At 40.6% G+C, this 16,734-nt stretch overlaps 1 protein-coding gene across 3 annotated transcripts in view; it reads left to right on the forward strand.

Moving 5' to 3' along the window:
* ncanb (neurocan b) overlaps positions 1-16,734 on the forward strand; it is a 139,855-nt gene that overhangs the window by 20,675 nt on the left and 102,446 nt on the right. For all 3 annotated transcript variants that reach the window (XM_044200057.1, XM_044200056.1, XM_044200059.1), the window contains exon 2: positions 11,676-11,758. In XM_044200057.1, coding sequence (XP_044055992.1) covers positions 11,686-11,758 — 73 coding nt within the window. In that variant the 5' untranslated portion in view covers positions 11,676-11,685. The remainder of the gene's footprint in view (positions 1-11,675; positions 11,759-16,734) is intronic.

The following is a 16,734-nucleotide window of genomic DNA, read 5'->3' on the forward strand; positions in this document are numbered from 1 at the left end:
TTGTAAAATGTAATACATCTGTCAAGCATTTCCATTGCCTATTCGAAGTTCAATTCATCTCACACTTCTCATTTGTTACAAACCTTCAGTTAAGAAATTGTGTTGTATAAAGCATAAAGAAAGGTGTAAATTAGACGAATAGCTAGAATGCTTTTAGAAAAAAAATCTTTCATGTTTTAGCCTTTTGTAGTTCACTGTCTTCACTTTACTGTCTTTGTTTGAATTTAGCATGTAATTATTTTAACCAAACACGATTTTTAGCCACACTAGCTGTGCTGCTCTAGGGACAGCAATGTCGGTTGGTTGGACCACCACTTTGGTCCAAACTGAAATATCTCAACTATTGGATATATTTGCCATGAAATCTAGTACAGAGACATAATTTGCCCCTCGGGATAAATTGTAATAACTTTGGTGATCTCTTAACTTTTCATCTAGTGCCATCAGATGAAAATTTAAAGTTGTCATTTATGACCAAATAGCTGCAGAACTAACGTTATCCTCGGCAGCCTCAGGTGTATGTTGTGTTTACTGCTAGTTAGCAAAGGTTAGCATGCTAACATCTTAAACTAAGATGGTGTGCATTGTAAACATTATACTGTACCTGCAAAACATAGAGACTTAATACACACACATACATCCCGCCCCCATGAACATGATACAAACACACCATCTGTCTGTCTGCATCCTGGTGACTTGATGATATGTTTGTGTGTGCACGTGTGTGTGTGTGTGTGTGTGTGTGTGTGTGTGTGTGTGTGAGAGAGAGAGTGAGTGAGTGTGTCCTGCTAGGTGCCTCAGATGGATGTCTATCTGGCAGACACTGACGCTGATTGTGATGAGATGCAGACTGATTTAACTGCACATCAAAGCAGCAGATTACCCCTGCCATTGGGCTTTTGTGTGCGTCTCTTGGTGTGTGTGTGTTTGCGCGTGTGTGTGTGTGTGTGTGCATGTTAAGGACACAGAGGCCACAGACGCATATGCTTCCCAGTGTGTAGTCTTCTTGTGAGATGATTTAATGAGCAGTATAAGTGGATTGAATGGAATTTGGAAGAGGTGAGATATTGGGCGGGAGAGGAAAAAGCCACACACACACAAACACACACACTGACTGGGTGTCATATAGGGGTATCTCTGAATACATACCTTTCTAATTTTCCACATATTATCCATCTCTATCTTTTTTGACTCTCCACTCCCTCCCTCCTCCCTCATCTCCCAGGCTGTCTCTCAACTTACTTGGGAAAATACAAGAGAAGATTTGATCAGTTCTCTAAACGACAGGCAGCTCTCATCCCTCTGATAATTAGTCTGGTCTCTCAGTGTGGCTGGATGGCATGATGAGTCGTGTGGAGGAAAGAAGAAAGGGAGGGACTGTGGCAGGAAGGAGGATGAAGTATTTGCTGTTTTTAGCTCATGCATGATATATTCTCATTAGATGGCTTTGTGACTTGACATACACAGCAGAGGTGGCTGTGACAGATTTTAATCTTTCTGCTCTGGGTTCATGGATCCATCATGTATCATCCTGCATGTGTTTAAAGGATAAAAATATAATTCCAATGGCATGGTACCAGGGATGGCAATGTCTAGGGCTGCCACTAACAATGTCTATCGATTAATCTATCGACTACTTTACCGATTAATCAATTAATCTAAACGATTCATTTTCCTAAAAAAAAAAAATCAAATTGACCATTTAATTTGCATTCATTTTATTTTGACAAACTGTATGTCATTGTATAATGCAACACAAAACAAAATGTAATGCAAAGGTTTATATATTAAGGTGCAAAACTGTAGGTTTAAACTGGCTACTCCAACATGAAAAAATAAACACACACTGGCACTGTCAATTAACATAAAATAAGCCCAGATTCTAACCTAAACATTTTCTCAAGACACTTATTCAATGGAATTTCTAAGGTAGCAGGCAGACGACTTTATGGCTTTATGAGTGTATTAAACAGCTACAAGGACAAAAGATATTAAACAGCTCTCCTTACTAATGAATAGACAACCCTGTGGTGTCAGAAACTCAATCTGACGTCACGGCTCCACAGTCAGTAAACCAGTTCATGGACCAAACTATGATTCTCTCCCAGTTGTGTCCTCGCTTGGTTTATTTCGTGCACCCAGCTTCGAAGTCTGTATCTGGCTTGTAGTCTATACTAAAAAATAGCGATACCACTAAGTGTCCTTTGGTTTGTGTTCATTTGTTAGAGAGAAAGAGAGAGAGAGAGAGAGAGAGAGAGACAGCTGTGGTCAAGCGGCATAACGAATGAATAAGGAGAGGGAGCGGTGGTAGGAGAAAGCCGGTGAAAAAGAGAAATAAAACATTTACATTATTTTGTTGTTGTTTCACAGTGGTTACGTTCTAAAGCACAAATTAACATGCCCACACTGCCGCACTGTCGTCATGACGCAGCAATTACTTAGTGATATTGAAGGAAAAACAATGAAAAACTGTTTGACGGTTGATGTTGACACATTTTCAGCGCCAACGTCATCAAATACGTCGACTAGTTGCGGCAGTCCTCGCAATATCTGCTGGTCGGTCCGCTACTTTGGTCCAGACTGAAATATCTCAACAACTATTGGATGGATTGCCATTAAATTTTGCAAAGACATTCATGGTCCCTTCAGAATGAATTGTAATAACTTTGGTTATACCCTGATTTTTTCATCTAGCGTCATCATCAGGTCAAAATTCAACCTGCAAATCGAATGACATTCCCATCAGCCTTAGCAGTACTTAGTGTTTAGTACTAATTAGCAGATGTTGCTATGCATGCTAACACGCTAAACTAAGATGGTGAACAAGATAAACATTATACCTGCTAAACACCATATTAACATTCAGTCATTGTGAGCGTGTTAGCATGCTGACATTAACATTTAGCTCAAAGCACCGCTGTGCTTAAGTACAGCCTTATAGAGCTTGCAGTTTTCCAATATCACAATATGACAAATGTTTGCAAAATGTAAAATTATCAAATTTGCATTCACTGCAACTTTGTTCCACTGTTCTATAAAACTCATGTGTAAAACAAATCCTCTAATAACTCATTTCAAAATCATTAATTTGGACAACAGAATTTTGAAACATGATAACACAAAATGACCATATCATCATGAGCCAAGCTCGAGCCAAGTCATGACATTACACTTATGGTACGATCCCACTGATCTATAGCCACTGTATTTATTCTGATGTGAGATCTGGTGCGAGGTTGATAATGCCGGTTTACTGACCGGCTCCCAGGCCTTTGCCCCAGCGTGATTCAGTGTCCCCGCACCGCTGACTTTGATTAAATTAGAAGTCTTTACAGCCTGCAGTCAACAGCAAGGATTTACTGTATACCAGATGTCCCCAGATCCTGCCGACAGACAAAAACAGAGAGAGGGAGACAGTAGATCAAAGTGAGTGAGAGAGAGAGGAAATACAGAGACATAGAGGCTGGAGTGGAGCGACAGAGAAAAGAAACAATGTAGAGAAGAGAGAATAAGACTGTGAAAGAGGTGTAGAGAGGAAAAACCTGGCAACCTTCCCAGTGAAATATGTCCTCTTCCCAGACCTCCTATAATAAACTAATAACATCCTTTCACCACAACTGTGTACAGCTGTATACAGTATATGTTGGAGCCTGTGTGTGTGTGGCAGTTTGTGGGGGCTTGTGTTGGTTGGATATGGGTGGTTATCATAGCTGGTCTATAAGGTCAGGGGTGGTAACAGAAGGGATCATTATGTAATGTCTTTAGGCTTAATTGTGTGTCTTATGGCCTGTGTGTGTGTTTGCTACTGTATGTGTGAAAGATATTGATTAAGAAACAACCACAACAGAGATGGTACCAATATATCTTGTTGTTGTCACGCCCCGTTGTATCAGTCCCATGGGTGTTACGATGTTGGCAAACAGGGAACAGGAAAGGACCCAAATGCAGACAGAGGAGGCAGCACAATGATTTAAGTGATTTAATAGAGCTTACTGGCAAGTACAGGTAGGCAGACCGGTAGACAGGCGGGCAATTACCAAATAGGTAACAGGCGGCTATAAGTCCAAACATCAGAGAAGCCAAAACCAACATAGCAACTGGGAAAGCTATCAAGCTAATCAACGACAGGAAGCAAAACTAACAGACACAAGAGGGAGGGAGAGTATTACAAAATGAAACAGGAAATAACAGGATAAAACCCCCAAACCATGACAATGGGTAAGCTGGATTTGCCACTATTTACTTACAGTCTCTGTTTACTGTCTTTACGTTTTATTTCAATTTATAGGATATTTACATCATAATAAAAATCCCACATTGGATTTTTTTCTTAGACACATCCTGCTTTGCTCTGATTTATTAAACAGGAGCAACTGTTTCAGTCATTAAAAAAAATTATAATTTGAATTGTAGTGCAGAAATAATCGATTAGTGGACTGATACGTTGACAATAAAGTTTTTAAACAAAAATGTCAAAGATTCACTGGAGCCAGCTTAGAAAATGTAAGGATTTCCCGCTTTTCTCTGTTTTATCTCATTGTAACGGGTTTTGGACTTTGAACAAGAAAAAGAGCTTGGACTTTGGGAACTTGTAATGAGCATTTTTCACTTTTTCTACTATTTTATATATTAAAGAATTGAATCACTAATCAAACAATTCATTGATAAAATTAATTTATTAGTATAATAATCATCAGTTGCAGCCTCAAAATATTAACCATTCAAAAATATGCAGTACTGAGTCTGAACAAAAAAGCAGAGCATCCTAAATTCAGACATTTGTCTTTCATCCCAATCCCCATATGCACATATGCAACATATGCGTGGTCCAAGACTTTTGTCCGCATGAACCCTGAAGGTATTCGCCACTCTGCCTTTTTAAACTCTTGTGTACAAAGTGTCGAAACAATTTTTTCCCTGTACCATCATCTCAAGCCACATTTATATTCTGGGCGAAGACAAGCAGGCAGCCAAGGGGACCTTGATGTGCCCAGAACAAGTTTAACATTTGCCACCGTATAAAGTGGCTTTGCAGCCCGGCAAATGAGAAGTCTCAGACATTTGAAAATTGCCTGGCCACCCTTCCTGCACGTAAAAAGCTTTCTGTCACCTCATTTTTCAGGAGAATCTTTCTCCCTGTCCCTCCCTCTCTTTATCCCTTTACCTTGCCCCTTCCCTTTTCATTTCTCAGTACTGTATCTTTCTCCCTTCCATTGCCTTTCTTTCTCTTTCTATCCCTCACTCTTGCCCTTTTTTATTGACGTACTGTAGGATGACCTCCACTTTTCTTGCCACAGAGAGCGAGTTTTACAGAAAGGAATGGGTGATACTCTGCTTCCAGCCAAATCCTTAACAACGTGCCTGGCCGTGTTGGCTGCAGGTGGTGGGTGGGTGCGTTGTATGAACAAGGGAGACCTGTGTGGCTTTCAGCTGTAAGTAATAGGTTTCTATATAGTTTTGGTCAGCTCTGAAGCTTATTCCCACTCTGCACCATCAGGGTGCTCAGCAATGTCACCCCCGCTTTGTAATGTATGGTGCAGCCTGGTCAGCATCGTGTGGTACATAGCCTCTCTCTCTCCCCTTTGCCATTTGGACCATCATGTTTATTTAAAATTGAAGAATTAAAGCATCTGAATGCACACACTTAGTCCACCACAAGCACTTAATAAAAGCACGTAATGCACTATGTGTGGATTTGGATATGTACATGGATGCAGGCTGTGCAGTGAAACACTTCACTGTAATTGACAGCACTTTTCAGCTCCATAGTGATAACGCTGGAACAAGGACAGTCTCATCATTGTTCTTATTCCCTCTTCCCTCCTTCCTTCCTTTCATCCTTCCATCCCTCTTTGCCCAACGCCTGATTAACTGCACCTTTTCATGTGAGCATGAGTAGCTCCTCATTCATGAACAACAGAGCTTATTAATGATAAGCTGCATTTGTATAGCACCATTCAAAATAACAATTACCAAGTTCTTAACATAAAACAATAAGAAAATAATCATACAATAAGAATAAAATAGAACCAAAATCCTATGCAATAAAGGCACTGTATGTTAGTAAAAAATCTACAGAAAGCATTCTAGTGTGTCTTGAGTTGAGATGTATGCAGAGATGTATGCACTAATGTGTTTTTATCATGTGCATGCATGCATGAGTCTGAGTGTGTGCTCAACGCTCACACAAGCATCTGCCCATGTCATTCACACTCTGAGCGCACAGGTTCATTTGCATTCCCATAGGTATTTTGAAAATTCCATATTCAATTTTCATAATACCGAAGACTTCATTATAATGCAGAGCTGTTGCAAGTTCTCCTCCCTCATAACCTGCGTCGTCTTCAACCTCTCAGGCAGTAAGGAAAATGTTATTGCCTGAGTGTGCATGTGTGTAATGGAATGAAGCTATCTCTGACTTACGCTATGTCTCTAAGCCCATATGGTGGGCTCTGCATCTGATCGCAACTTCTTCTTTTTTTGGGAGCCCTGCCATATTCCCTCACATTGGTCCACCAGCTCCCATTCCTTTCCAAGCGTATACATACAGCGGCAGGCCTAGCAAAGCATCAGGGAATATTTATGGCTGCTTAAGATTCAAGTCCCTCTCATCCACTCAGGCTTGGCATTTGAGTGGGGCTGAAATAAGCTTCTGTTTTTGTCCGTACCTCTTTCTGTCTCTCCGTCTCTGTCTCTTTCCACACTCTGACTTCCTCCTGCTTTTACTCCCCCTTTCTCTCAACCTCCCACCACCTGTTTTCCTCCCTCTTTCTTCACTCTCTCACCACCTCTGTCTTTACCTTTTCGCTCTCTGTCTCTCATCTCTGGCCCCTTTCTTCCTCTCTCTTTAAGGATTGTAATTGAGTAGTTCAGTGAGTTATCAGTGACTCATCTGAATTGCACAGTGTGTTCTGTTATGGCCAGCAGGATGTTCACGTTTTTTTTTGGTGTCCTGCTGTTCTATCTCATACAGGTTTTATAAGCTGGAATGTAGCTGCCCACTCAGCCATTCTTTTCTTTTAGGTGCTTTTATAGTGTAACTCCTAAGCAACAAAAGAAACTACCAAAGGATGATGCATGCTATAAGACAGGTGCAAACACAGAACCGACCCCATTTTTGCAGAAAATGTGAACCGGTAAAGCCATTTATGTAGGACACAGTGTGACAGGTTCCTTGCTAAAACCTTGGTAATATCCTCCTGGAAGGAAAACAGTCTTTTGTCACTCGAAGGGTAGGCTCATTTTTCACTCCAAGGGACTTATACACAGACATTGATGGGGCTAACTCCCCCTGTGAAACCAGCACTATTGTGTGTATGAATGTGTGTGCATGTGTGCTGCAGGAACAACAGCGGTGTGCGGTGATGGAGTGACAGACAGGCAGCCTGAGTGATTAATGAGCCCTCTTAATAATGCACCATGGTGAGGAAAGAGTGACGGGACAATTTGAGAGAAGCAAAGAAAAGAAGAGAAAAGAAAGGAAGAACAAACACACAAGAAATTAGGCGTCATGGATACAGATGGTGGCAGACGCAGCGTGGCAGCTACATTTTTCTAAATACAGATAGACAGAATAAGGTAAAAGGTGAGATTAAGATGAGATGACAGATGGGTTGGACCAGCTTTCTCCATGAAAGGCTGAGATCGACCCTGTAAAGGTCTTTGACTGGGACAGAAGACAAAATGCCATAGCCTGGCTCTGTACATTTTTTCGGTGTATATCTGTCTTTTTGTCCACCTGTCTGTCTGTATCCGTCTAGCTTTCTGTCTTCCAGTCTGTCTGTCACATCTCCAGTATCTGTGACAGGCTGGATAGGGAACAGTGCACTCGTCTGACATGTTGAGATCTGGCTGGATCTTTCCGGCTGGTATTACACACACAGCAGGAGTGCTCATACTGACTTTCAGTAGGAGATCGCACAGCTTCGGTTGGGGGAGTTAGTTTATAAAACAGCACTAAAGGGTTCAAGTCCCGGGGTGAAGGGTCAAGCTCCTAGTGAAAATGTGCTGTTTGTGATGGCCCACGTACCTCATTTACTGTTGCAAGATTTCTGTTCCTGCATGGCATGTTTTTACAATGGTAACCATGTCAGATTTACCACTCGAAATTCGTAGCAATTTGGAGTTCAAATGGAAGTAAACAAAAGAAGCACAATGACCATGGATGTTGTCAGCTGAAATGACAACTGTCACTAGCAGATATAATCATCTGTTGGTAGCTAGTGTAATCTAGTGCTAACGCTCCAGCTGACTTTTGAATGTTTCCTGATGATTCGTCTCAAAACAAGAAGGCTATGAATGGGACTTAAATATGCATACATACGCAAACATATCCCTTGGATGATTTAGGCGCTTATTGTGGAAAAACCTACTTGGACAGGCAACACAGTGGTTCAATTTATGCTTTAATTTGTATATTTTCAAACAATATGCTTCACTTTGACAAGAGAAAAGGATTTGAAGATGAGAAATAACAGTTGAGTTTGGCAAATCATTGCTATCCAAAGCAAATTTAATTGGAGTTGCTGGTGTGTAAACATATTCAAACCAAACACAGAGCAGGGCAGAGTCATATACCTGTTATCTAACATAACCTGTAACCCAAAAAATAATATAGTTAGCTAATGAGTTAATTAACTTCATAGTTAGCTAACTTTGGAAATAATGCTATAGGTTTCTAGGTAGATAGTTAGCCAGGAATGCTAATGTTTGCAGCTTACATTAGAGCAGACAAACACACATTTTAATCCATTCTTTCCACTTTTGCTCTCATGTTTTTTGTTGTCGTAAAGACAAAAATCAAGACACTACCTTCCAAACTCTTGAGATACCAAGTATTGCTCTTATTCCAGCCCTATGCACACTGCAAGACACCATCCATACTGCACACATGCAACAGAAAATGCATTCTGCATCCTCCAGCATCCTTCTGCATCCTGTACAGGCTGTTGTGTCTACAGCTGAATTTAGACTATATGTGGGTGTGTAATGTCAGGTCTGACTCAAGTGAGCTGATGTTTTCAAAAGGACACTCGCAGCATGTTAAATGTCCCATGCCTGCTTCAGCACACAAACAATAGAGACACACACACACACATTTATAAAACTGACCTAGAATTCTTGTAACTGCGTCCTATTGTAGAAATGGGGAAATGTAGGGGAAGAAGGGCACAGAAATGGCAACACAGAGGTCAAAGCCTTAAATGAACTACTGCTGTGCTCTTGGAAGAGGCAAAATAGACAATGGGCAAATAGGGCATGGTAAGAAAAATATCCCACAGAAAAGGTTATTCTACTGTTGCATTTTTAGTTCACTGTAGCTACAGTACAATATATGCCTAAATGTGAAATGTAAGAGGAAGCAAAAGGAAAAAAAGAGAGGGAGCAATCAATAGCAGAGTAAGTGTGCGAGAGAGATGATGGGTGGAGAAAATAAAAGGGAGAAGTGTAATAGCATGGTCACAGTAAACATAGCTCTGACCCTGGGAGAAGACATGAGTAGCTGCTATTGATCACCTGAAGAAAGAAAAAGAGAGAGAGGCTGTGAATCAGTTATCAAACTCTGTGACGAGGGAGGAAAATGCAGATTCAACCACAAAATCAATACAGTATTTCACTTAAATAAAAGTCTCTTGCTTTTCATAATGGTAGGGCTGTAGACTGTATACACACCAATATATACAAACTATAAACTGTGTTTTTTAAAGATTATTACACACAACTTCAATGTCATCACTGTATGTGTGGATTTCTTCATGCCTGTAATATTAGTTGCTATCCAAAACAGTTGAAGGGGTATATACTCTGCAAAAAGGACTAAATTTGTTGTGAAGTCATGTTATTTTTATCTGTCGCATATAATGTGAATCTACACCAAACACCCAGAGACCCTTAAATCAGCTTCCATTCAGCCGTGGCACAGCAGAGGTATTTGGTATGAGGTCAGTGTTGTTGTCCTTGGCTGTACCTTTGAGATTGAGTCAGAGAGACCAGCGCTGCTGTAACTGACACTGGCTATCTGTGTCCAGCATCTCCACTACCAGCCGCCAGATCCCCTCCTCCCCCCTGGCTCCTCTCCTGCCCTCAGGCCCCGCTCGGCCCGCCACGTCCCCAGAGATGCCATATTCATTATTTACACTCAGGGTTTCTCAGGCCCCATGGCAGGGGCTGACATACCTCATTTGGTCTCTGCCCCCTGGCTTTTGTGACACACACATCTTAGCCGAAATTCAAATATACAAGGAAATTACTCCAGCCTTGTTCATCTTTTTCCGTCTCTTGTTTGCTCGCTTGCTCTTAGATGCTGTAAGCAATCAGACAGCTACGCAGATAAAACTGAAGAGTTGTGTTACACTGAAGACATTTTTTGCTAAAATACATTCAGCCCCACAACGTACACTGAGATAGTCACTTCACAATATATTTTTTATGCTCCACATCAAAACAAGTCACTTTTCTCAAAGAATTAAAGTCAAAACCGGGCCAGTGTCTGTGTGTGTAAGACTTTAATTCCCCAGTTCACAAAAAAAATCTCTGTCCAAATAAACTTATGCAGACATACCATAGATGGCTCCTGTCAACCTGGCTCTCAAATAGATATTTTTCTATGTTTAATATGACAGCATCAACTCTGCTTTGATATTTTTCTGCTCTGCAGAGTTTTCAGCATGCCGTGTGCAACAAGGGAACCCAGAGGTCCATCATGTTAGATTTGGCTCTAGTGCTCTTATCTGGCTGTTTCTATTGTTGAATTGCATCAGTATCCTTCCCTGTTGTGCAGCATTTTTTGCCCAAATAATCTCTTTTTCTGCACTTGTTTTAGCTGCGTTGGTATTCTCTGTTAATCCCACACCACATCACAACAAACAAGCTTTTATTTACAAGGTAAACTATATATTGTATTGTTCTACCAGAGATATTGTCTCATATATTGATGGAAGCTCTTTTTTCCAAAATCTAACCTTCACAATGACAGTAGCCAAGAACATTTAACTATCTTATCATCTGGATAATTTTGACGTTGGTGGCTCAGCGTTTAGCACTGTTGGCTCCATGTTAGTGTAGATTTCAGTCAAAAGAGATGCAAGCCAGGTGGTTTTGGAGAGCATGGGTATAAAGTGAGCATCTGCGGCTATGAAACACCCTGGGAAAGTTGCCAGTCTACCACAGTCAGCCTAGCTTTTCTCTGCCTTCTCCCCAGTGCATGCTGGGATAGGTTTAACCACCCTGTGACCCTGAATAGAAATAAACTGGTAAAGAGAATAGAGGAATGAAGCCTTTTTAAATTTCATTAGGGACAATACTTGTCTGTGAAGTGTAAAGATAATACCATATTTCTTTATTAAACTTGAAAAAGATTGGCCACATTAAGTCAAGTTTATTTGGATAGCCATTAAAAGTCCTTAATCACAGTTACAGTCTCAAAGTGCTTCAGAAGACTTCATCACATCCACATTATGAGACAGTAAATTAAAATGGAGAATGAATTGACAACCATGTATCCTAAGGCACCTCGCTGAGAAAAAGGAAAAAAATCCCATGAAAAGGAATCACAACTGGTGACTCATCCAAGCATGCGGTATGTGTGTCAGAGGGGCCTCACAAGGGCAATGTGTTGATTTCAGTTTCCTTTGTGTACTCACATTCCCTCCCTCTCTCTTCATCTCTGTTTCCAGGTGCAGCAGGATGCAGGGCGTTCTGCCTGTGTGTGGACTCCAGCCCCTGCTGGCCCTCCTTCTGCTTCAAACTGTGGGATGTGGTGAGTCCTCATTAAACTGTAGGCAGTCCCCGTCACCTGACCTACAGCGTATACATATACAGCACATAACTGCAGAGAATCATGTGCACAGACAAGCCTTTGACCAATCTCTCTCATGTTTTACCAGTCAGAAAGGATCCTATGGTCTTAGTTATAATTAATAAAAATTAGATTGAAATCAATGTTTAACTTCTAAATTGTACATTTGATAGACTACTTGTGCAATTCCCTCTATCGGTCAACCCTCTATAGGTCAACATTTGGATCCGCCTCCTGTCACAACTTCAATGCAAAGGATGTGATAAATGATATCCCCAGTGCAATTAAACTGGGATGAATATATAATATGCTTAAAAACATGGTTGTAGAGCATGGAGGGAAGCAGAGGGACTGGATGAGAGGCAGAGTGATGTGTGATAAAGGTAATCAAGCATGTCCTTCCAATCATGTCCCGCATCATCTCCAGGAAGCATGCAATCACCCTCTTTTATACTCTCAGCCAAGCACTGTTAAGAATGAATCAAAAAGAGAGAAAAAAGAAAGGAAATATCGATATAGTATCTTGTAAAAACTTTCTAACTACTGTATTTTTGAAGAATAATTCAAGTCTCAGGTATCCGTTTTCATGTTCTGTATGCTCTTTAGAGGTCAAAATACTCCAGCAACACTTGTAGTATAAAGATCAATGTGTTTCATTGTGGTTTGTTAGCAGTCCCACCAGAGACAATTCCCCCTCTTCCCACTTCTCACATGGTTTCATTTCAGGCACAAAGAGGTAAAATTATACATTATTTCACAAAAAGCTAAGATTATAGAAAAGTCCAAAGGCCTGACCCCAAGTCTGGGAACCACTGGACTAAACTGTATAACTGCATATAAAGTAGTTAAGACTAGTTCCACCTCGAACTGATACAGCAGTAAACCGCTGCTTACACATTGATACATCAGTATTAACAATCTAATTATGTATATGACATATATCTGTCACAACAGCAAACTTTCTGCAGAATGAGTACTTTTACTTTTGATATACCAACTCCATTTAGCTGATACTACTTATGTACTTTTACTTAAGTAAGATTTTAAATTCAGGACTTATACTTGTAATGGCATATTTTTACAATTTTGTATTGGTACTTGGTAGAACTTCTTCCACCACTGCAAATAACCCACTTCTAAATTTCCTCATGTCTGCTTCTGGTTTATTCATTGGCACAATATCAGCTCACATTGGGTAACACTATGTAGCCAAACTGTGGAACACAAATGAGCATTCATGCGTGAGTGACCATCAGGTTAGCAAAATGAATGACCCACCTAGCATCCACGAATGAATGGTCACAATTCGTAATCGGCAGCCCACAGCAGCAGTCTGTAGTGTCGTGAGAATCACTTGTTAGGTCTCGTCAGTCACATTGACATTTTCAGTCTGTCCATTCCTTTCTGTTCCTTCCCATAACAGTGTTCATATCTTGAACACTTGTCAGACCTTCGCAGCTTAGCTGCTAGTCCACTTATTCCTCTCATTTCATCTGCCCATAATTACCCCAACAGCACTTCCAAGAAGAGGGAAAAATATGAAATATAAAGTAGAAAAACAAATCTGAGATTTCCAGAGCTCACATTCATTCTCTCAGTTATTTCTAAAGGAGGGAAACGATTTTGATATTTTGTTAAATCTCTAAGATATTTATTTCAAATATATATTTGCAGAGCTCATTAAAATTCACTTTGATTCAACTGAGAAGCTGGAGTTTAGGATCTTAATCCTCTCATTATGTGTCAGCAAGTTATCCAAACTCTGGAGAGAATCTTGACATTTTGCATTTGTTTGCATATCTATTTTACTGACTTTTTTTAAACCCTCGATTTTGCTGAGAGAAGGACAGTGTGACAGGGAAACAAGTAACAGGGTTTATGAAAAGAAAGTAATGGAGGCTTCAGTGTCATATAATGACTAACACAGAAACTTGTGTGACACTCTGAGTCATTTGTCTATCTGTACGTCTGCTCTGGTTGCTCAACAGCAACATATGTCTGTTTGGCAGTTTTATCTGTCTATTCCACAGAGGTCTGCAGGAAAGGGTATGCAATACAAGCATTCACATCCCTGAGTCCTTCTGTGCCCTCTCCATACTCTCCTTGTACTCCCTTGCTATGTATCTGTGTATATCATGTGTTTGTGTGTATGCAGGACAGACTGCACGTGCACTTAGTGGCCTCCCCGACCGTCTGTTCCTCTCTGTATTGTATTGTTTCTGCCTTCTGTGGAGGTAAAAAAAAAAAACAACAGACCTGGCACTGGGGCCTTTCTGTGACTCAAGGCTCAGATTCGCAGGCAGAGAGATGATGAAAATGGAGCCAACTCCTCTGTTTTTCTCTATGTGTGTATATGTTTGTGTGGAAACCCTCAGGTTACATCTGCCAGGTAGTTTATGCAGCCAACTTGCTGAGCAGCACGCTCTGTAGCTCACACACAGACACACATACACACACACGCACACAGCATCTCTGAAGAGCCTATTAACACACTAACATGGCCCTTTCAGAATGTATATGTCATGCAAAGACACACTCCCTGCCTCTGCTTTGAAGGAGTTTAGTTTTTGAGGGCATTAACGTCTCCTGCTCTTGCTTTCTTTTTCTCCATTCCTGCATTTTGTGCTTTTCTGTCGGCTGAGTGACTCTGGAAATAGTCAACGGGAGGTAGAGGACTGGTTGGCACTAAAGCTCACCCTGTGACACTTTGCTTGACAGCCCAGAGATTGGAAAGAGGGTGGGATGTGGGGGAGGAGGAAAGATTAGGGGTGAGCTTTTTGCACGTGTGTGTGTGTGTGTTGATGATAGTGTGAGCATGCCTGCACTTTTGTACAAGCACTCCTGTGCGTGTATGTGTGTTTATGAATTTCAAAATGTTGGCTGCATGCCACATGAGATAAATGTATCATTATGCTTCAGAGGATGCGAAATTAGTCACGGCAGCAGCCTGCGGGGAGTTCCTGTGAAGCCTGACATGGCCTGGTAGGAATCAGCTCAGACAGGGAGAAAGCTGCAGTGACATGGTTAATATTTGTCACCAAGATAGGAGGAGACAAGAGGAGGCAGTCTGGGTCACAAAGGGTTTGAGGGATGATTAGAGCGTACAGTAAGTGTGGGGGATTTGTGAAATTGGGAATATATCTAAACATCGAGGAGGGAGGTGTGAGAGGTGGAGTGCCAGTGTTACTTTTGGCACTTTTTTTAGTATCAGTCTTTTGTTGTAAATGTATTTTTTAAAACATTTTGGTGTACTTTGTGTCAGTAAAATTTGTCCCATAAACACGAAATATATCCAACTTAACATTATATCCACATTCATAGTCCTTCACATTGTTACATTAACGTTAGCTTAGCATAGAATGCGTGATTCTGCAGATGCATGCAGGTCATTAAGTAAGAGTGCATTGTCAGTAATTAGTGCATTTGTCCCTTTGTCCATCTTTTTCTTTTATCTTTGTTTTAGTCTTGTTTTTGTAAAAAAAAAAAAAAAATGATAGTGAACGAATATTTTCATTGTTGTTTTTGTTGACAAAATGAACACTGGTGAAGTGAGGTGGGGAAAGAGTGAGAATAAGAGAAAAGGGGAGATTTGAATGGATGTTTTGGGGAGAAAATCTCTTGCTAGAGAATGTCAGCATGGCGACATCATTTCCAAACCCTGCGTGATATCCGCCTGGCAGACCTACAGTAGACAGGCAACATGAATGTGCACACACACACAATCACACATAGACACAGATGCAGAAAACTTCAGAGTGTCTTGGTATGGTTTGTGTGTACATGTGTCTCTGTTTGTAACGTTACGTCTTTATTTGCGTGTGTGTGTATCTTCACATATTTGAGAGTGTGTGTACTTTCTGTAGGGGAAAGGCTGCTGCACTGCAGTGAAACACAGACCAGTGATCAAACACATTGGGAAAAGAAGGAGGAAAATTTACATTATACAGTACATAGCCTCAAATCTGTTCTTTGAAGAGGCCACCCCCAAAGCACTTAAAAGTGTGTGTGTGTGTGTGTGTGTGTGTGTGTGTGTGTGTGTGTGTGTGTGTGTGTGTGTGTGTGTGTGTGTGTGTGTGCGTGTGTGTGTGTGTGTTGATCAGAAGTCTTTCCACCTTTTTCCGTTTGTGGTGCCTCTGTTGCCATGGTTATCATTTTTGGGCTTGGTCAGGGTAGTCTCAGCCTCAGCGTCTTTCTCTCTCTCTTCCTAAATGATAACGTATCAGTGTTTAAGAGCAGCCACCACTCTTTTCATGTTATTTTCTCCATGTCCCTTGTTTTCTCCATTTGTCTTTGTGCGTCATCCAAGGTCTTGTTAAAAGGATGCATTTCTCCACATCCCGCAACAAAACAACAAAGACAGCGAGCAGTTTTGTCAGACCAGCCGCTCGCACAAAAACAAATCCACACTTGCTGCCGCCGTCCTTGAGATTTTTTATTCATATCAGAAGATAAAAATGATTCAACTTCTTCCAACTTGTTCCGAATAGTTTTACTGTACGCTTTTTTTTTTTTTGTATTTCAACAGGAGCTTCATTTCATCTTTGGTTTGTAATATTTCCTTTAAATGATACAATGAAATCCACTAATTTTAACAAAATTGTTATGTACAGTAGTGTGCTTAAAATGCTTCTTATGCATTAATACATCAATAATAATGATCCAGTACTATACTATAACACTCTGACAAGGGTGATTCTTTACTTTTGATACTTTAAGTATATTTTGCGGGTAATACTTCTGTACTTTCATCAAGTCAGATTTTGAAGGCAGAATTTTTTCCAACAGATTATTTGTATACTTTGGAATTACTACTTTTTCTTAAGTAAAGGAGTAGTACTTCCTCCATCACGGCTGAAAAGTACTATGTAATTTGATACTAATTATAGCAAAAATTGAGTAGTAATAAACTTTGTCTGTATTTTCTCTGTACTTAGTAC

Source organism: Siniperca chuatsi, linkage group LG6 (genome assembly GCF_020085105.1).
Source record: "Siniperca chuatsi isolate FFG_IHB_CAS linkage group LG6, ASM2008510v1, whole genome shotgun sequence".
NCBI lineage: Eukaryota > Metazoa > Chordata > Actinopteri > Centrarchiformes > Sinipercidae > Siniperca > Siniperca chuatsi.